Consider the following 21,905-nt stretch of genomic DNA (forward strand, 5'->3'; position numbering starts at 1 on the left):
TCACCTATACTCTATCTTCTTCTTACTAAAAAAGTATCTAGTGATGGATCACCTTATGTGAAGTATAGAACTATCGATATTTCTCTCATCTCAAAGTGTACTAGCCTTGATTGATCACACTACCATGCTCATATCATATTCTTTCCATTGGCACCAACATATTTAACAAATCTCGCTGCATATCATATAAGGCGGAAGATATTTTCTACTTAAACTTGATCCAATATGTTGTTAACAACATAAAATGCTTATAGATTATGACGGTTTGGAAAAGATAAGGAAACCAATAAAATTGAGGCGTTGTTGGCCAACAAATTTGCTTATGCGCATGCTTAATCTTGCTACTCAGACTTAGTGGAACGTTTTGTTTGATCCTGTTACTACGTACATTAATCCCACAGTGTCCCTTTCCATGGTGTGTGATCTCCAACTTTTTGTTTTTTTTCTTTTTACACAATTGTTACAATACCATTATTACTTTTTTTTTTTCATGTAATTGTCATGGTAGGCGTTTTGTACATCACACTTTTTTTTTTGTCAAGTATTTTGTACATGACACATACACAAGTACATCCTTGAACATGTTATTAGGATACATAGGGCTTAGTGAAGCTATTTTAATTTATAACCAGCTTGGTTGAAGTGGGAAGTTTACACACTTAACTGAACCGTTGGAATTAATCATCAAGACAAACACTACTACAGAATAACACTTATACCACTGTTTTTAAGTGTGGTATAAATATATTTACCACTGTTATACAACCGTGACAATAGGTGGTGTGGTATATAATAATAGCAAAACTGTGGTATATATATTTAACGGATACCACGGTTTTTCAAATAACCGTGGTTTGTATGCCCATTATATACCACAGTTGTCAACTGAACCGTGGCATATAAGTTATTGAAACCGTGGTTTATATTAGTGTATGTATTATAACACCGTGGTATATAGTTATACTATATATATATATATATATATATATATATATATTTTTTTTTTATAATAATAATACTAATAACAATCAAAAACTGAACCTGCATAACAAAATTTACATACCGGCCTACATTCAACATTTCCATCTTCCCAACAAATTCCAAAATATACAATAAACTATCAAACATTGCAAAAAAAAGATAATAATAAAAAAACTTCCATTAATTTTTTTCCATCTTCCCAACAAATTCCAAAATGTACAATAAACTATCAAACATAAAATTAAAAGGTAAGACTCATAAATTAAACTGAAGGGTCCGAACATAGCTAAAACTCATCCTCATTCGCTTCCGACTGAAACACCCCATTTTCCTGGATGAACTGAATAATATCAAGCCGAACACCGTCAAGTTCATCTTGCGTGTATGTCTCCTTCAGTTCTAAATTTGTTATCTGGATGAGTCAAAGCACAACATGTAGAGTTACTATATAAGAATAAGGCAAAGTCGTTGAATTGAGCCAAATAAAGTGTTTGTCAAAACTTTCGAATACCTTATTTTCAAATGATCCAGTTGAACAAGCTTCTACTATTTCCCTCATAAACTTCATTGTATAATACCCACACTCTGTGCCACCTGGTTGATATGGGCCCTAACATATAGACTCACAACATATGTAAACATATACTTTTCAAAGAAAAAGACAATAATGTGTAGGATTTGTTTACCTTGATCTTGTCCCACTTCAAATTGAACTCGTTTCCCATCAACCCTTTGCAATGTGAGGACTGTGACTTCACAAAGATAAATGCAAAACATTTAATTCACAATCGCTAGTGGGAAGTCTAATTGGAGACGTTTTTTTAGTACTTCATTTTATTCAATCCTTTATGTACTTTCACTATGGTAGTACCTCAAAATGTTAAGATATGTCAAAAATATAGCTATGCTCACCTCCTAAAATATATTGCTATATCGAGCTTGGTTCACCATGCATCGAATCCAACCAAATGAAAGACATACGTGATAGATCAATGACAATTAAAACCCAATGGCCGCTATGAGAAAGAAAGGAAAAAAAAAAAATGGAAAACAATCGGAACAATTGATAGTTTTATCAATTTAAACAATACAATTTGTGATAGGATCGTTTATGTCCTTACCCTGGATTGTAAGGAATGAGAACAATTTTCTTTCCACTTGCATTCCGCAATGTTTCTACAATGATTTCAGTTTTAGCAGTTCCATCTGCTCTTGTAAAAGATAAAGGATTAACAAATCCAACGATGTCACGGCAGCAGCTCACAAATTCACTGTAAAGGATTCTAAAAGGAAAAAATCACTGTCATAAATAAATTTAAATAACTAATATTTGATTAAAATCACCAATAATAAAACCTTCAAGATATGCTTACCTCATGTATGCAATTAAACAAACAACTTCTAAGCTATCCATATTACACACATCCAACAAATCACATTTCTCGATAACAAATTTTTCTGTATCTTCTCCAAACAACTCTTTTCCAACTGGAAAAAATACCACACCATGGGTTCCGGGAAGCATGATATTGAGCAGTCCCTTGAAAGAATCAATTGGACCTTGATGACGACTAGCACTACTTTTACTTGTCTCTTCCTAAATTATTGAAAATTCAAACCAACCAGGCGTTAAAATCATAGCTAATTGGAAATTAAAAAATTGCATATAAAAGGCTCTTTTACCTCAATGTCGTCCTTAAAAAGAACAAGGTCTTTTGGCCATGGAACTTGTGTGCCAACTGCATCTTCCACATGCACGAACTCGTAATTCACTTGTATAGGAAGATAGTAACGACCAGCATCCTTAGAAACAAGTGACTTAACCGCCACACGAAAATTCCCAGATCCCAAAAGATGACCGTGAACTTTATCGTTTGGTCCACACTCCTCGTGAGACCAATCCTTTAGCAACAATATTTGTTCTAGAATTCACAGCTAAACTACACTCTTGCTCCCGTGAACCGCCAAGCAAATCATATTGGAACCAAAGAAAATTATTTCTATATTGCAAAAAGTTAATTAAAATTTACCTTCCCTAGACCAGATTTGGGACCCAAAGAAGGTGATTGACCTGTTCCTTTCTTATTTACTCTCTTTACATGATCAGATTTCAGCTTTGATGATGGTTGTGTTGTTTTGGCCTTGCCTTTGGACTACATGTAAAAAAAAAAAAAAATTTATTATGCATGGAAAAATGAATAATTGCATATAAAAGGCTCTCTTAATTTACCTCAATGTCGTCCTTAAGCAGAACAAAGTCTTTTGGCCACGGAACTTGTGTGCCAACTGCATCTTCCACATACATGATCTCATCATTCACTTGTATAGGAAGATGGTAACGACCAGCATCCTTATAAACAAGTGACTTAACCGCCACACGAAAATTCCCAGATCCCAAAAGATGACCGTGAATTTTATCGTTTGGTCCACACTCCTCATAGACCAATCCTTTAGCAACAATATTTGTTCTAGAATTCACAGCTAAACTACACTCTTGCTCCTGTAACCAGCCAAGCAAATCATATTGGAACCAAAGCAAATTATTTCTATATTGCAAAAAGTTAATTAAAATTTACCTTCCCTAAACCAGATTTGGGACCCAAAGAAGGTGATTGACTGTTCCTTTCTTATCTACTCTCTTTACATGACTAGGTTTCAACTTTGATGACGGTTGGGTTGTTTTGGCCTTGTCTTTGGACTACATGTCAAAAAACAAATTATTACGCATGGAACAAAAAGAAAGTTGTGGATCATGATAAACAAAAAATACTTACTTGCTGAAATTTTCTCACTACTTTATGCCCTTGATGTTCAAGTAGAAGAGCGCACCATATGATCTCTATCGACACTAGTAATTTGTTTGAAGAGATCTTTTCGAGCCTCCATTCTCCAACCTTTGGACTCTTTTTCTAACACCATCCTTAATTCTTTTGAAGTCCCGAGTTACGGTTTTGTTCGAACAAATTTTGGGTCTGTAATTCTTGTATTCTTTCTTGGTCCTCTTGAATTGTTGACTCAAGGTTAGCGATGTGTTTCCATGAGCCACGTTTCATGAGGCTGAAGTACGTGGTGGGTATAACCCCCTTCCCTGCAGATCTCACACGACCAGAATGTTCGGGTGTGCCTAATGCTAAAGTTAAGACGTCTTTGCTTCCTTGAGTAGATACCTTCCCCTCTGCAACTTGCTTTTTCAAAGACATCCTTAATATATATATTTTTTCAAATAAAAAAGGAATTGGAATATATTAGAACATAAGCATTGATAAGGACCATAAAAAGTATTGACAAAAAGTTGATCTTACGATTTTTTCATCTACTTCTTTAGCAGCATCGTCTTTGTATGTTCCTTTTTTCGTTTGGTGCGATCTTTTCCATATTATAGTCCTATCGATGGATCAAAAGCTGGTCCCAACTCTTTTTTTTCTATGGTTAAACAATAATCATGAAAACAACTTAGTCAGAACATATTTGCATGGTGTATACGTGTCTGTGGAATCTAGACAAATGTTAACAATGCACGTACTAAATTTTCACCAAGATTAGCCAAACTCATCTTTCCCGTCTGGTGGTTATATTTTTTTGCTGCCCGCCGCTGTGAATTGAGCTTGCTAATTTCCTGCAAAACAATTCTACACTTATCATCTCATTTGGGTGAAGACAGAAGCCTGCTAAAACTGACAATACAATCCCCACACGCAACTAGACTCAAATCATCTATCAGCAGTATCATCTAGATGGAAAAAATAAAACAGTAGAATAAGAGTGCTGAAATTATGCTACTCTAATGTGCTGAAAAACAAGCTATTCTTAGCACTCTTATGCTACTCTAATGTGCTGAAAAACAAGTTGCTCTTATGCTACTCTTAGCACTCTTATGCTACTCTAATGTGCTAACCGCACTAAAATTATGCTAACTCTAATGTCCTGAAGTTCTTTTAATTCTTTCATTATAAAAAGAAAAACATCAATCAGTTAGAGGCTTAGAGCTATTGATTTCATAGTATTCAGCAGGGTTATATGATGAGAATGATAACAAAATTTCATTCTAAGCTACTTGGATGTTAGTTTTATGGACTGGTAATAGTCTAGCCAAACCCACCTTATCCTGTGTGCCTACTCTGTGTTTCTTTAGAAAGGCCCTCAAGAAAGAGAGCAGCGCAACATCCTATTGTCCAAGTGAATCAGTGATGTATTTAGAAAGGAAAAGGGACACATATAGCTGCACAGTATACCTATTTCTATGGTTATACCTATTTCTATGTAATATACCTATTTCTCATCTATCAGCCACTAGAATTAGAGTGAAATGAAAATCAGAAGACAGATTACAATAAAACAGTTCATAAGTCGTAGTATGTACATCTTGGGGAGACAAAATTTCATGTTGGGCAGGTGATATTGATCAGCCAATGAATTCAATTTCGTATAACTATAAACCATACCTAAAGGTTAAACTCCATTATGTTAGCTAGCATTCTAGCAAGTTGTTGAATGGAAATAATTGTGACAGACTAGTAAGTTTGAAAATCTATTCTAAATTTCCTAATATAGAAATCTATAGTTTTAGTGATGCCATTTGGGTTACCACACATTCCAATTAACAATTAAAACACTCAAGCAACACTTTAGAGTTGCACCGAAGCTACCCCAACATAAATCACAACAGGACATCCCTAGATGGACCTTCAAAAACAAAGGTTCAAAGTTGTTCTTACTCGAGAAATCAAGTTGTGAACAGAAAAGGGAATATAGTAAATCCTTACCCATGGCGTGTGTGTCTATCAAAGATGGTTCAAATTACCTTTATCTACTACCAGCACCAATTGGGTACACCGCCTAGTTAAAGGTAATCCTAAAGGGCTCGGTTTGAACAAGAATATAGACTAAGAAACCCACTGGAGCAATTATGAGCTCCCGGCTGTCGGCTTAGTCATTCAGTTATACAACCCGTAGCCTTATATAGCCCATGAGTACACGATGTTAATCTCGATATTTCACTAAGCACGCATGTGACCTATCACCAACCATACACATAATCCTTGGAGCCTATTGTCAACCATATCTAACACAACTTCTATGTTTTTAATGAACTATGTACATTAGATAAATACTATTAGATAAATTTTTTCTATATAAGGACATATAATGCGTTTATCTAAGATGCATGCTCATCAGGCTCTAAAAAAAATACACTTCCTCATAAGAAGTTTCCTGATGGACAGGAACTTGTTCTGTTTCATGAGACTGTAGAATTGTACTCTGTGTTAGATAAATAGATAACACAATGCACCTAAGATACGAACTCCTCGACTCTCCTACACTTGTAAGATACGAACTCCTCGACTCTCCTACACTTGTACTTATGAGATATTGGCACGTATCCTTGATCAATAAGAAGTTCCTGATGGACAGGAACTTTTTCTGTTTCATGAGACTGTAGAATTGTACTCTGTGTTAGATAAATAGATAACACAATGCACCTAAGATATGAACTCCTCGACTCTCCTACACTTGCACTTATGAGATATTGGCACGTATCCTTGATCAATAAGAAGTTCCTGATGGGCCGGGAACTTGTTCGCTTTTCATGAGATCTGTAGAATTGTACTGTGGCGCATAGATTATTTATTTGATTGGTGGCGCAGAGAATTCATTTGTTCTTCACTTGTTGTTTTCGTTGTTTAGATGTAAAGAGTCATCCTATTTCAATCAGAGTGTGAGTTAGAATACTTGTTAGCCACCTTTTTTTTCATTCGATGAGATTGTTGTAACTGACATTTGGATGGTTGGGGTCAGGGATTGTACCTGAGATAGCCACACAAAACTCAAACTTGTCAACATAACAGGAGGCATGTTTAAGTTGGATGATGAGCCACTTCATGCTAAATCTGAAACACAGCAGAAGTGGACTGGCTACTCTTAACCATTTCATCAGTCCTCAAAAATAAAATGAAAAGAACATTGTTGAATACAATGAGGTATTGAGCCAACTATGAAAACCGAGAAAACAAATTACAGACCTATTCTAGATGCTCTATCCATCAAGATTAGTCATGAGCACTAAATAAATCGACAACGAGTGATTCATTATCATCCTTTCTACTAATTTTACGGTATTGTTAACAACCTTCTCTTCAAATTTGAATATATTTCCGCCATAATCTGCTAAAAAGATCATCCCTTAACTGTCTTCTAGAATCGAATTCGGACTCCTCCCCTTAATAGCAACAACAGAGATTTAGCTAAACCTTTAGCCCTCCATGTCCCATTAACGATAGTGAAGCAATCCCGGTATTGCTCCCTCCCCTTAATATCAATTCGGTACTTTTCTCTACAACTATTACACATAGAAAAAAGCACTCCCCGGGATTCTTTTAATTTGGTAAACCTACTAGAAAAGTAAAATCTCAGTTTGAAACCCCAATACTTCAGCAGAGGCATCTTCGGCTTAGAAAAGATCCGCTAGAGATTCCTCTCAGTCCCTAGTCGAGATCTTCTCTTTCTCCAATCCCGGTAGACGGGCGAAAGCATCTCCTAACCTTAAGAAGTGAGTTTTCAAGAGAAGGAGTACTGCTCTTCAACTCCGGCCTCGTTCGTTGATTTTTAGTCGCGATAGATACGTGAGCTCGGGGCCTTCTTTGCAGGTCTTATCGCACCACTTGCTCTCAATCTCGAATGCCCTTGTTATAGAAGCCCGGCACATTTCAAGTGCGACCTAGCCAGCTTTCAAGCCTTTTATTTTAGTACCCTAACGATAAGCTAAGACCAAACTAAACCGATGTGACCCCACGCCGCCTTCTCGCCTTTCATTAGAAAGAAAGCCTCAGAAGGTAAAGGTCATTTGAACGAAGCGACTAATTAAGGAATAAGAGCTGGGGAAGAGCAGGAGAGCAAGACCCTCTGACACAACTACAGCTGTCAGGGAACATTGTAGATCTTCTATGGGAATGCCGACTACAGAAACTAAAAGACTACGACTACAAGCCAGCCAGAAGCGAGTCGCTTCTATTCTCGTTGGGGTTGATCCTGCCCCAGTTAGACTTCCTAAGTAATACGTTCTAAAGCACTTGGCATTCCTTCCAGTTCAAAAGCCGACACCCCGCCTAGATCAAAAGCAAATAAGCCCATCATTTCTCTTCTATGACTTAAATGAAACAACTCATCCTAGCTTGAAGCAGAGCATCATGTATTATTATGTAGTGACTCCAATTTCCACACTCATATACAACCAAATGGTATTCATGCAAGTAGAGAAAGAAAGAAAAAAAAAAAAAAAAAAAAAAAAACTATAAGCAGAAATTCAGTTGTTAAAATAGTATACTTGAAATTCATCAGTCAATCTCGATTTAACAAACTTGTCCCAATCTTCTTGGCTGATATATTTTTCGTATATTCGGGAGGTTTTCTAAGCAATTCGAGTTGGTCTTTAAATGGTGTGATGTAGAACCTGGTCAGCCTGCTCTTGAATTCTCTCCATTTCTCACCGATATCTTGCAAAGTACCTTTCATTTCGTGGTCTTCCAAGTTGAATTTCCCCTAAAACACATACAAGAGATTTTGAAACTAGCAAAGAATTAAGACTATCTAATTAAGTAATTTTATTTTCGAACTTTTTACCTTTATAAATTTCCATAATCTGTCTCTCGCTTCTCCTTTGACATCATGCCAATTGCCATAAGTAGCAATGGAAACTCGAGAAGCAGCCAAAGAAACCCGAAAGTAGCTAGCCAAATCTTTCCCACCTTCACCAATACGTTGACCATTTTGATTGAATACAACATCCACACGTTCATTCTCTTTCATCTTTGTAAGACGTGAGCATACAACTGCTCCTCTACCTTTCCTTTTCTCTCCAGTACGTTGTGTCACATTTTCTTCCATGTTTGAGTCGGGAGTCTCGTCAACTTCCATGTTAGAATTGAAGTTTTCTTTTCCGGATCCATGTCCGAGTCAAGAGTCTGGGTCAACTTCCGTGTTAGGATTGAAGTTTTCTTCTCGGATCCATGTTAAATTCTGTAGAGTGTAGACATGAATAAAAGCACATGAAGCCAAATAAGATAACAACTATAACTTCTAAAATGATTACATAATTTTACTTAAGCAGAAGATAACAAATCAAAATAAACCCAAATAAATTTTATTGAGGAAAAAAATTAACGAAACAAACTTTTCTTAGTGATAAACTAAAATGATAAAATATCTGGTACAAGATAAACCAACTCCTTTGGAAGGAAAGAAAATATGTTTTAGGTCGAATCGACCCATATCCCCTCACAATTTGCACGAGCATAAGAACCCAAAGAGTCAACTTCTAGCAAACTTTTATTGTTTGTATGGTCAATAGAGCAACCAACGTTGATCTCATCCTCATTCTCCTCTTCATGGTAGTCTCTTTCAGAGCCCTCAATGTTATTGACCATCTTGGGTCGAAATGGTCGGGTACATAAAATACTTGCTTGGCTTGGGAGGCCATAACAAAAAGAGTCCGATTTATGGCCTATTCTACCAAGATCAACAGATGTGAAACCCAATTCATCCACTTTGACGCCATTTCTGCTCTCAACCCAATCACACTTGAATATTGGGACTTTAAGCGCCATATAGTCAAGCAACCATATTTCTTGAATAACACCGTAATAACACATCTCAAAATGACTGGGTTTTTATCCTTGGTACTAGCAATTTGTAATCGTTGAAGCCACTAAGCTTACACCACTATTCCGGGTTTACTAGTGATGCTTCATGAGCCTTTGTATGAAAGCTTAAACCCGCCAATAACATAGCCAGAGCATTTTATAACGTCTCGACGAGGTCCTTGAGCTACAACTTTCAAGATGTCCGAGATCGTTCCCTGAATCATTTCCTCTTCCTCAACCCGCTTTTGCAGGTTTTGGGAACTTGTTAGTCACATTTATAATATGGTATTAAATGTGATGCAAGTTCAATTAGTATACCGCTTTCTGGGCCAAGAAATAAAGGTGCGGTGGTGCTCATCTTGTAGCCATTTCACTGACCTAAGGGGATTACTACGCCTTAGGTGCTCCATATGCTTCCTACAAAGACATAATTAGGAAAATACAAGAACCATCAAACTGTCCAAATTAAGCAAGAAACTTTCATAGTTTCTTGTAGGCTACATTGTTAGGTATAATTAATGCCGACTTACTCAATATAAAGTTGTACATCATCGTTTGTTTTGCAAAACACATCAATATAAAGTTGTACATCATTGTTTTCCCAAAAGTATTGTTCCACTCCAACAACCTTTGTACCACCAAGAGGCTTCCCGTTGGATATTGTATCTTTTTTTTTCTTTGTTGTTGGTATCCATGTTTCTTCCTAAAGGAACTCCCACGGTTTGCAGACCTGATAAGTACTCAGTAAGAAACTCTACAGCTTCCTCAACAAGATAATTTTCTGCAATGCATCCTTCTGGACGATTTCGATTTCGAACGTATCCCTTCAATATCTTCATGAATCTAAAATTTAATACATATAAGAGTTAGAGAAAAAGGGGAAGCTTCGTTGAATTATTGAAAAATATAAGAAATTAGCTTGTACTTGCCTCTCAAATGGATACATCCACCGGAAGAATACTGGACCACAAAGCTCGACCTCATGTACAAGATGAATTGTGAGATGCACCATAATGTCAAAAAATGATGGTGGAAAGTACATTTCCAGCAAACACAATGTAACCGCCAAATTGTCTTGGATTTCCTGCAACTTAGACACATCCACCACTTTGGCACAAAGAGAACTGAAGAAGAAACACAGCCTAATGATGGCATATCTCACATGTTTTGGCAACACCGATCGATAGCCACCGGAAGAAGTTGTTGCATCAATATATGACAGTCATGAGACTTGAGACCGTACAATTTCAAATCTTAGACCGACACGCCGATCTTTGGAAATTCGAACAATATCCATCCGGCACTTTCAGCTCAAGCAAAGTATTGCGGACTTTTGCTTTCTCCTCTCTAGTTAATGTATGACATCTTTGGTGGAAGGTAAGTTCGATTTCCTCTTTTTTCGGTGCCGGTTCCTTCCTAATATTCATCTCAACAAGGTCAAGACGACTTTTAAGGTCATCCTTCGCTTTATATTTCATGTTGAGGAGTGTGCCAATAATACTATCACAAACATTCTTCTCAATATGCATAACATCCAAATTGTACCGCATAAGCAGAAATTCCCAATATTCGAGCTCAAAAATATGGACTTCTTCTTCCAACAAGTTCTACTTTCGCTTTCATTAGTCGAGGCAAGCAAGCTTCCTCTTTCGTCGTATCCGACTTTTCATTGGATGCCTTTGACTTCCTTTTTGATGCTTTTGGCCGGAATCACAAAAAAATTTTTTTCCCCATTTGACTCGGATCCCCTTGACCTTTCCCAAAATCTTCTTCCCGGTTAATCACTCTAGACTTGATCGACATTCTTGCTGCCCATTAAACCCTTTCTTTTGCTTCCTAAACCGATGGTTTTGGAAGCCACTTTCGATGCTTGATATATGTTTTTATTCAATGTTTCAATCTAATGGAATCTGTTTCTTCATCGCAAACCGGACAAGCAAAATACCCTTGACGCTACAACCAGCTAAATTTCCTAACGCGGGAAAATCATTAATTGTCCACATTAGTACAGCCCTCAATGTAAAAGATTGCTGCTTGTAGGCATCAAAAACCTCAACACTAGGACCCCACAAAGTCTGTAAATCTTCAATCAAAGGTCCGAGGTAAATGTCAATATCATTACCCGGGCTGTCGTGGACTTGATATCAACATTGTCAACATCAAAAATTTTCTCTTCATACACAACCATGGAGGAAGATTGTAAGTGACCAACATAACGGGCCAACAACTATGCCTACTGCTAAGGTTACTATGTGGATTGATTCCATCTGTCGAAAGAGCTAATCGTAGATTCCTTGGTTCTGAAGCAAAAGTTGGCCACAACTTATCGATCTCTTTCCACGCTAGAGAATCGCCAGGATGACACATTTGACCATCAATTACTTCTCTCTCATTTGCATGCCATACCAAATCTTTTGCTGTCCGAGCCGATTGAAACATCTTTACAAATCTTGGGATAGGTGAAAAGTACCACAATACTTTTGCAGGCGCTTTACCCTTGTTTTCTTGGTATCTTGACGCTCCACAAGTCGGACAAGTAGTTCTAGACTTGTACTCCTTACCTCTATAAAGTATACAATCATTGGGACATGCATGTATTTTCTCAGATCGCATTCCAAACGTAGACAAAATATCTCTAGCGTTGGACATGGATTTTGGCAACTCATTAATTTCCGGAAGGGCTTTTCCGACAACTTCAATAAAAGGCTAAAACTCTTGTCCGACCACCCGCTTCTTGCTTTCAAATTGAACATTTCGACAAGGAATGACAACTTTGTAAATGTTTTGCAACCTTTGTACAGAGGCTTCTCCGCATCTTCAAGCAACTTACAAAGTTTTTCAGGATCCCCAGTGAAATGCTCATATGCATCCTCAACCATTCTAGTTGTGTCTGCAAAATCATCAGGGATCTCAAAATCTTGAGAAAGAGGTTGACATGTACTACCACTTCGCGGCTGATCACTAGGAGAATCTTCCCCATGCAATATCCATGTTGTATAGGTTTCTTCAAAACCGTTTTCATATAGATGATTTTTTATCTCCACCAAAGTTTGGTGTTGATTATTCCCACAAACAGAGCATGGGCATCTTATCCAATGAAGCATCTTCGGGCCTACACTCTTTTCAGCACATTTAAGAAAGTACAAGACCCCTACTTCGAATTCGTTCGTTACTTTATCCATAGTCATCTAGGACCTATCCATTCTTATTCCTATTGCAAGTAAACAAAAACTTAAAACCCCATAAAGATAAGTCATTTTAAACACCGTAACCACAAAATAAAAACAAGTATGTAGCATACTACATGGAGCTACAGAAAAGTACAAAGAAAAGTTCAGAGAACTGAATGCAGAAAAACAATACCTAGCAAGAATACCGGTTTCCACTCAAGTCCTTACACGCATTTACTATTCTCAAGAACTCCAAGAGCTTTCCCAAGAATCTGCAAGACAAAGGAAGAATGTTTACAATAACTCTCAAGTTACTTACTGCAATTACTACTTTGGCAATCTCAAATCAAGCTTATGACTTAAAGTGGTCTAACAAGAGTTCACTGCTTATAAGGTTCTCAAACGCCAAACCTGTATCCATGCCTTTCAACCTCTTTGTGATGACCGATCTATTTTCTTAATTTTCTACTTGTTTGAAGTCCACATTTTCTTGATCATTTTAAGTCCTGTTGGAAGTAGTAGGCAATGGATATCCATGGTGACTTCACATACAAATTAACACGCACTATATCTATCCAGTGCATCACTCTAGACCATTCAGTTTTAGGTAGCATCTAGCTTATAGCTAAAATCCAAACGTCATATATCAAGTAGTGTTCTTGATCAAGCAACAGCGAGTGCAATACATTTCAGTTGTATTATTAACTTTTAAAACAGTTTTAAAGAAGGGATCATTGCATAGAGGTTCTAGAATATATTCTCTTGAATTACCCACAACAAACCAACAAGACAACTCAAGTCTCCTCGGCCAAGCCTTACCACCCAATTGCCGAGAGAACTAATTTAGGAGAAATAAAATATATATATATATATATATATATATATATATATATATATATATATATATATATAATAGTATATTTTATAATAATGGTATTTATAAATGACTACTATTCTCAATACCCTATACAATATGCACCACTTTAGATAAAAAGAGAGTTATAACTAATGGTATTTATGACTATTCTATAAATGACTACTATTATATAATCATGGTATTTATAACTTCAAACATACTATTCTATAGTTATAAACAACTCTAACTGATGACTATTCCATAAATAGAATTCAAATATCAACTCAAAATCCCCTATAGAAGTATTCCATAAATAGCTTAGGTTCTCCAAGTTGCCTCCCACAGCTTATTAAGTCTGCCTTCTCGAAACCTAGGAATTCTTAAACCTGGCTTTAACCCGACAGGGAAGTAGCAAGAAAGAGCAACTGCAACCGATAGCATCACCGTGACTATCCCTCGCAGCTTATCCTCTTAGCATCGAGGGACGACAAAAAAAAAGAAAAAGGAGTGATTCCTTTTGGATTCCCTCACTCATCTAGTGAGGACTGTAAGAGGGATACTTGGGCAAAAGAAAGAGCTTTCAAATGCTTCTTGATCAACCAACTCTCAAAACAAGAAGGAGCAGTTCGGTCTTACGCTCGCTTAACTCTGTCAGGGGCACTCACTAACCTAAAACACTTAAGCAAAGCAGCCGTTGACTTCTAGCAAGGAAGCCTTTCACTCACAAAGGAGCTACTTGCCTTTTCGGAAGGAGATATCGGAAGGCAAGCCTCATCCGAGCTAATGTCGCTTAAGTTCGCCATTCCTTCCGGGCCGGCTCTTTTGGAAAACAAATAGACCTCTATCACTGTGGGAGGCAACTTGGAGAACCTAAGCTAGCAAACGGTTGGACAACTAGCAGCTTTTTCTCAAACGCGAGTTCAAACTCTAAGAACCACTTACTTTTAGGAAATTGGAGGCATGAATACATCAGCTAGTCGCGGCAGGCTTCACTTTCCAAACAACTCAATAAGTGGGAGAACTGTGGCAAAGCTTAAGCCGGGGAGCTATTCGGATCGGGCTTATCAATATAGTTCCAACCTCACTGTGGAGGAAAGTGGGAATCAAAGCATTCCGCTAAAAGAGTAGATGCTACTAAACGATCAACCTACTAGCAAAAGACCGAAAGCCGGTGGGACTTAACTCACGGGTTTTGAGGGCTGTTGGATAGATAAAGCGAGGAGCTATAAGGACTATGCTTACTTAGCAAACCAGGTAAGAAGATAAGAGAAGAGAAAGCCAAGAAAAAACACTTGATAGCTCGCCTCCCGCCTTAGTGGAAGCAAGGAATAGAAATACCTAAGAGTGATATTCAGACCGATACTAGCTCCCACCGCCGAGCTACGGTATCAAACAAAAGGTCAATCCTAACATGTAAGCTTCTTTATACCCTATAAAGTATACCACACTTTAGAGTCAAAGAAATATCTAATTGTAGATGAAATACCAATACTAACTATATCATAGTATAGAGAAAAAATAAGCGACTCTCATGTTAACGATCTTCAAACCGCCGAGCTACGGTATCAAACAAAGTAAAATCCTAACATGTAAGCTTTTTATACCTCTACAAGTATGCCACACATTAGAGTAAAACATCCCTCATGGTAACGAATGAAAAGCTCCCACCGTTAACAAACTTCAAACCGCCGCAACCAAAGATCTGTCTTTTGTATTAAGTTTTTCAGTTCTAAAAAGAAGAAAAAGGTAAATCTTTTACCTTTCCTTCATCCCGCGGCCCTATCAAATTAGAACCTATAGCCTGTACTAAACAGCGGCCCGAGGTCTCTTTTCAAGAGATTACTCTACAAAAGGAAGGTCTACACAAAGAAGGATAAGCATTGCAATCCGAACTTAGACTGAGAGTAAATAAAATGGTTCCTCATATTCAAATACTAGATGTTTAGCCTGTCACAACAGGTTGTTGTATAGTTAGGACTACTGAGTCCTAGGGTAAGGCACTGAGAGCGGATACAAGCTTCTCTAAATTATTTCGTATATAAACAAACGCTCGTTTCGGACTATAAGTATTATATTACAAATATAACTCAACCCTTACTGACGAGTTACTTTCTCCTTTAACACAGTTCTTCTGCCAGCACCTCTGATAGTAGCTATTTTTATAGAATCCTGCAACAATGGCAATTTATCTTTAGTAGAAATTCATTTCGTTCAAAAAGAAGCCACACACGAAGTAAAGTACTGCTAAACCTCCGCAACTATTTCTTCTTCAAGTAATCTTAGCTTTCCCGACTTAAAGCGGTTGTCGTTACTAAGCCACCGGATGGTTGACCGGCTTCAATGACATGGGTGAGGATCGTAACCCTCGCGGGAGGCTTAGACCAATTACCCCATTCATAAACCGGAGGGAGGTGACCAATGAACGGAATCTTATCCCGGCAGAGAAGGTGTATATTTCGGATACGGTAGTAGGGCAACATAGCCCCTCCCCGGCTCCCTCCATCCGTAATCAATCAATCGATTTTAAGCTCTGCAAATCCAAAGCTATCCGTTTCAAGCTCTCTTGTGAATGAAAAACGACTTTTAGTCTTCCATAGGTTCGCGAAGTCAATCTTTCAGTGAGGGTACTCAAGCAAAGGGTCACTAACACTACAACTGTGAGCATAGTTTTAATTCATACTCCATCGCTAAAGGTGCCTTTGAGCGTGGCAAAGATCTGTCAACGCACCAGATGGCGTTGCAAAAGTCGTGGCTAAAAGTCGCGTCTCAAATACTCAAATGCAACGCCAAAGGTGGCGTGGCAAATGTTCCTAGTTTGTTGCGGCGCCGAGGGTCTTTGCTAATACACTAATTCGTTGCTACTTCATTTATTAAAATTAAATTAATTGCAAATTTTTTCAAACTATTTGCAGCGCGATGGCCACAAAGAGAGCTTGTAACAACTAGGATGGCGTTGCAAAAGGTCATTAAGATTTGGAAGTTTACGGTTTGCTTTTTGGATGCTTGAATATGTACTTTCGTCCTTTATGTGAGTTGTGTGATGTAAGTGGTTATGTATGTGGGATAGACTTGCAACATATCCCTGGGTGCGACAAACAACTAAATTGGTTTTCTAATGCTCTAAAAGTATAGAAAAAGTATCATCATTATTGTTATTTCTCCTTGATTGTTAAATGCAAGAAAAAGGAATGTTGTCACTTTGCTCACGTGCACAAAATCTAGTATGTCAATGAGAAGAGCATAAAAATGTCTAATATTACATAATCTCTATCATAATCCGTTGATGCTATAAAAGTAGTATATACCCTCGCGATATTCTACATAATTTGTGCGGGCCTTGTTTAAAGAAAAAGCTTCGATTGGTAGTATATGGACTTGGGGAATAACCTGTCTAAGACATATCAATAATTTGTCATTCATCTGTAATTTTACATATTTTGTCTTGGGTTGTGCCAATTATCCTCATAAATTGTGATTGTTTTAAGGTCAAGGCGTAAAATAATAAGGGGCTTCAAAAGTTAGCAAGGCAAATGAAGAGACAAAAATAATTTGGTGTTTTTGTTTAAGATTTGGTTGGTTACTCTTAATTTGATATTGTTGAGGTAGAGACAAAGATATGCAACTAGAAATGACATTTTGAAAGTATGACATTCATTGTGACATATGTAAGTGAGATGTCAATTTTGGAGTTTTACTCTACCAAAGTATGTCACTTAAAATAACATATTGACCAATGGAGTTTTGTAAACCAATATAGAAGGGATTATCAAGAGAAAAAAATTGTTTTTCTTTGTGAGAGAATGAGAAAACTTTTTCTAAATAAAGTTTCTTAGTGATTTCATTTTTTTAGTTGATTTTGTTAAGTGAATCGATTAATATGATGTTTTTTGTTTAAGATTTGGTTGACTAATTTGATATTGTTGAGGCAGAGGCAAATATATGCAACTAGAAATGACATCGTGGAAGCATGCTATTTATTATAACATATGCAGTGAGATGTCAACGATTGAAGTTTTTACCCTGCGAAAGTATGTCACTTAAAGTGACACATCGACCCGTCGATTTTGTAAGAAGTGACATAACATATAAGTGCATTTACAGTTATAGTGTCATATCTACCGCATAAATCTTATATCTGACAATGTATAAGCTGTAAAACGACACTGTATAAGCTGTTCACGACACTATATAACAAAGAAAGTTTATATACGACAATGTATAAGTGTCCAACAAAGAGTATGAACATTTATTGTTCATAGTCAATAAAGAATATGAACATTCATTGTTCATAGTTCAACAAGAGTATGAACATTCACTGTTCATAATTCAATAGTATGAACACTGAATGTTCATAGTCAAACAAAGAGTATGAACATTCATTGTTCATAGTCCAATAGGATTATTGATGTAGAGAAGAACTTATAAGTTGCATATTTTCACTAAAACTGTTGATTTCTTGTGAAATACTGTGAATTAATGGCTTCAAGGTTTGTTGATTCACACACAAGGAATACCAAACAATAGAAACAAGAGAAGTAACTCTTAATATTATTAACTCTAACCAAAACAAAAACCCTAATACGGACTACCCGGCCTTTATATAGGTGAAATACCCTAATTACCACAAAACTTCGAAATTTTCAAAAAATGGAAAGTTTTGGGATAATCCACATATTAAACTACTAATCAAAATAGAACTAACCCAACTAACCAAATCAGCGAACTCTCCTATCGAAAGATATAACAAAAACAAAACTTTCCTAAAGCGGCAAAAGCGTTATTTTAAAGGCCTAAACGATAGATTTAGGGCGAGAGGAAAGTGGTGTGCCGTGGGTTATGCTTATTTTGACGTTTCTTAATCAAATATGGCAGCGTCCATGTCTTTCGACTTTGTTGCCCACTTTTCAGTTCATTATTGATATATGCATTATATGCCAAGTTTATTGACATATCGTTGGCAACTATCTTGCATCAACTATGAACACCGAATATTCATAGTCCATGAAATATGAACATTGGTGTTTCATAGTCCACTGGACTATGAACGAATGTTCATGGGTCCATTTGAGATACCCCATACTCCACTAGGAGTATGAAACTTTAAAGTCCACTATGTAGTATGGAGGACAATAAAGTAGCATTGAAGATAAGATAAGGAATTATAAAATATATTTCGACCGGTTATAAAATTTTGGCAGAGAACAACAAATTCTAAGAACATTCAACAAGCATGAAAAATGTCTTAAATTGTATATTCTAACAACTTAAAGGAAAGAGGAAGCACCAAGACAAAGCTCGAGGTGAAGAGTAGTATGCCTACTAAGTTCAGGGCAAGTGCTACAATTGTGGGAAGAAATTTGGACATAAGGCAAGTGAATGTTGCAAGCCAAAGAAGTACAAGAAGCAAAATACTGAAACAAATGTGACAATGGACACACTTTCGATAATGTTAATGACATGAACCTATCTTACATGGTTTACGAATGTCTCATGATTAGAAATGAAAGGGAATGGTGGGTGGGGATCTTTGGTGCTACTCGCCACATATGCTACAACAAGTCGATGTTCACCACTTATCATGTTGTGGAAAAGGAAGAACAACTCTTTATGGGAAACTCTTCTCGTCCCAATGTTGAAGAAGTAAAAGGAAAGGTGGTGATGAGGTTGACTTGGGAAGAAACTAACTCGAATGAGGTGCTTTATATGTGCTCGACATTCGCAAGTACTTGGTTTCGGTCATTTCTTTGAGCAAGAATGGCTTTAAGTTAGTCTTGGTTTTGATAAATTTGTACTAACTAAGAATGATGTATTCGGTGGAAAGGGCTATCTTTAGGATGGGCTCTTTAGGATGTCTTGTTTTACTATTGCGCCAAAGAGCGCCAATAAAGTTAAATCTTCTGTTGACTTGATTGAGTCTTCACATATATGGCATGGTAGATTAGGACATGTTAATTATGATACTTTGTGTAGATTAATTAATTTGGACTATATACCAAAGATAAAAATAGACCCACACCATAAATGTGAAACTTGTGTATGGGAATCAAGTTGACCAGGATCATCCTTTCATTCCATTGAAAGAAGTCTTGAACCTCTAGACTTAATACACCTGGATATATGTGATCTTAAGTACATGCAAACTAGAGGTGGTAAAAGTATTTCATTACTTTTATTGGCGATAGCACTAGATATAGTTATGTTTACTTGTTGAGAAGTAAAAGATGGGAGGCAATTGAAGTATTCAAATACTATAAAAATGAAGTTGAAAATCAACTAAGCAAAAAGATTAAGGCTATAAGGAGTGATAGAGGAGGTGAATATGAATCACCTTTGGAAGGTTTCTGTTCTGAACATAAAATCATTCATTAAACTACGGCTCCTTATTCACCTCAATCAAATGGTATTGTGGAACACAAAAACCGGACTCTAAAAGAGATGATGAATGATATGTTGTTAAGTTCTAGTTTACCCCAAAATTTGTGGGGGGAATCTTTGCTTTCTGCCAATTACATTCTCAACAAGATTCCTAACAAGAAGACGCTAAAAAACACCATGCAGTTGTGGAAAGGTCATCAGACTTCCTACAAATTCTTAAAAGTGTGGGGGGTGTCTTGCTAAAGTGGAAGTTCCTAAACCTAAGAAGGTGAAGATAGGACCCCAAGACTATTGATTTTGTATTTATTGGATATGCAAACAATAGTAGTGCATATTGTTTTCTCGTTCATAAATCAGAGATTCAAGATATACATGTTAATACGATTATTGAGTCAAGGAATGCTTCATTCTTTGAAAATACGTTTCCGTATAACATGTGTATAGAGCCAAGTTCAACAAAGAGAACTTTAGACGCTACAACTAGTAACCATCCTACACAAAGCAAAATTGAGGAGGAACCTAGACGTAGCAAAAGGTCAAGGACGTCAACATCTTTTGGACCTTATTTTCTAACATACTTGTTGGAAAATAATCCTCAAACATTGAAGGAGGCAATGTCATCTCCAGAAGCTACTTATTGGAAAGAAGCAATAAATAGCGAGATTGAATCCATAATGCAAAATCATACATGGGAATTGGTGGATTTACCTTTGTGTTCCAAGACTTTGGGATATAAGTGGATATTCACAAAGAAATTTAAGACCGATGGATCAATCGACAAGTATAAAGCTAGACTTGTGGTCAAAGGTTTTAGATAAAAAGAAGGATTGGATTATTTTGACATTTACTCTCTATTTACAAGAATAACTTCCATAAGGATGCTAATAGCAATAACATCAATACATGGATTTGAGATACATCAAATGGATATAAAGACGGCATTCTTGAATGGTGAGTTAGATGAAGAAATATACATGGAACAACCTGAAATTATTGCTCCTGGACAAGAAAGGAAAGTTTGCAAGCTTGTTAAATCCTTATATGGATTAAAGCAAGCACCCAAGCAATGGCATGAGAAATTTGACAATGCAATATTGTCAAACGGTTTCAAAATAAACGAGTGTGACAAGTGTGTCTATGTCAAAAGCACTCAAAAGGGATGTGTCATTGTTTGTCTCTATATAGACGATATGCTAATTTTGGGTAGTAATATGGATGTCATAAAATCTACCAAATAAATATTGTCTAGTAAGTTTGACATGAAAGATTTAGGTGTCGCTGATGTTATCCTAGGAATTAAGATCTTAGGACGAAGGATGGACTTGTTCTATCACAATCTCATTACATTGAGACAATTCTTGAAAAGTTCAAGAAATATAACATCATACCAAAAAGGTCACCAATTGACGTAAATCTTCATTTACCCAAAAATACTGGAGATAGCATATCTCAAATAGAATACTCTCGAATACTTGCCAGTTTAATGTATGTCATGAACTAGGGGTAGGCAATAGGTCGGGTCGGGCTAGCCCGGCCCTAAACATTTAAAGCCCTTCAAATATTATGGCCGGGTCAGCCCGGCCCTAAAGTCAGCATAGGGTCGGGTCGGGCCGGGTCACAAGTCTAAACCTCCTTAGCCCCTACCCTAAGCCCTCTTTAAAGGCTTTAGGGGCGGCCTATATATTTTCTTTTTCTTACTACATCAGTTTTAAAACTCATTTATATTACAAAATGTACAATAATCTACAAACTCAAAGTCCAACCAATCTAGTAATAATCTTGTATAAGTCCAAAATTTAAAATGCATATCCATAATCTAATGAACTCAAGTACACGAGAGTTCGAATTTGTTCTTCCTTGTACTCAAACCTCATTAAAATTACATTT

General features: G+C 36.8%; 1 protein-coding gene across 1 annotated transcript; it reads right to left on the reverse strand.

The window, feature by feature from the left end:
* Positions 1-1,909: 1,909 nt before the first annotated feature.
* LOC147503056 (uncharacterized) lies at positions 1,910-4,181 on the reverse strand. The gene is made up of 8 exons (XM_086604698.1): positions 4,048-4,181; positions 3,558-3,597; positions 3,212-3,481; positions 3,012-3,134; positions 2,665-2,883; positions 2,355-2,578; positions 2,103-2,264; positions 1,910-1,997 (listed from the first exon to the last, which is right to left on the reverse strand). Exons 1-8 carry the CDS (start codon positions 4,179-4,181, stop codon positions 1,910-1,912), a joined length of 1,260 nt encoding a protein of 419 aa, XP_086460824.1.
* Positions 4,182-21,905: the final 17,724 nt, after the last annotated feature.

This window comes from Coptis chinensis, chromosome 4 (assembly GCF_015680905.1).
Source record: "Coptis chinensis isolate HL-2020 chromosome 4, ASM1568090v1, whole genome shotgun sequence".
Lineage (NCBI taxonomy): Eukaryota > Viridiplantae > Streptophyta > Magnoliopsida > Ranunculales > Ranunculaceae > Coptis > Coptis chinensis.

Excerpts from the sequence above, each read along its gene's own strand:
- LOC147503056 (XM_086604698.1), bottom strand. The coding sequence starts at position 4,181 with ATGTCTTTGAAAAAGCAAGTTGCAGAGGGGAAGGTATCTACTCAAGGA. Across the intron at positions 3,598-4,047 it reads AAGGGGGTTATACCCACCAC|TCAATCACCTTCTTTGGGTC; the intron begins GTACTTCAGCCT and ends AGAAAGGAACAG. Across the intron at positions 3,135-3,211 it reads TGCTTAAGGACGACATTGAG|TCCAAAGGCAAGGCCAAAAC; the intron begins GTAAATTAAGAG and ends TTTTACATGTAG.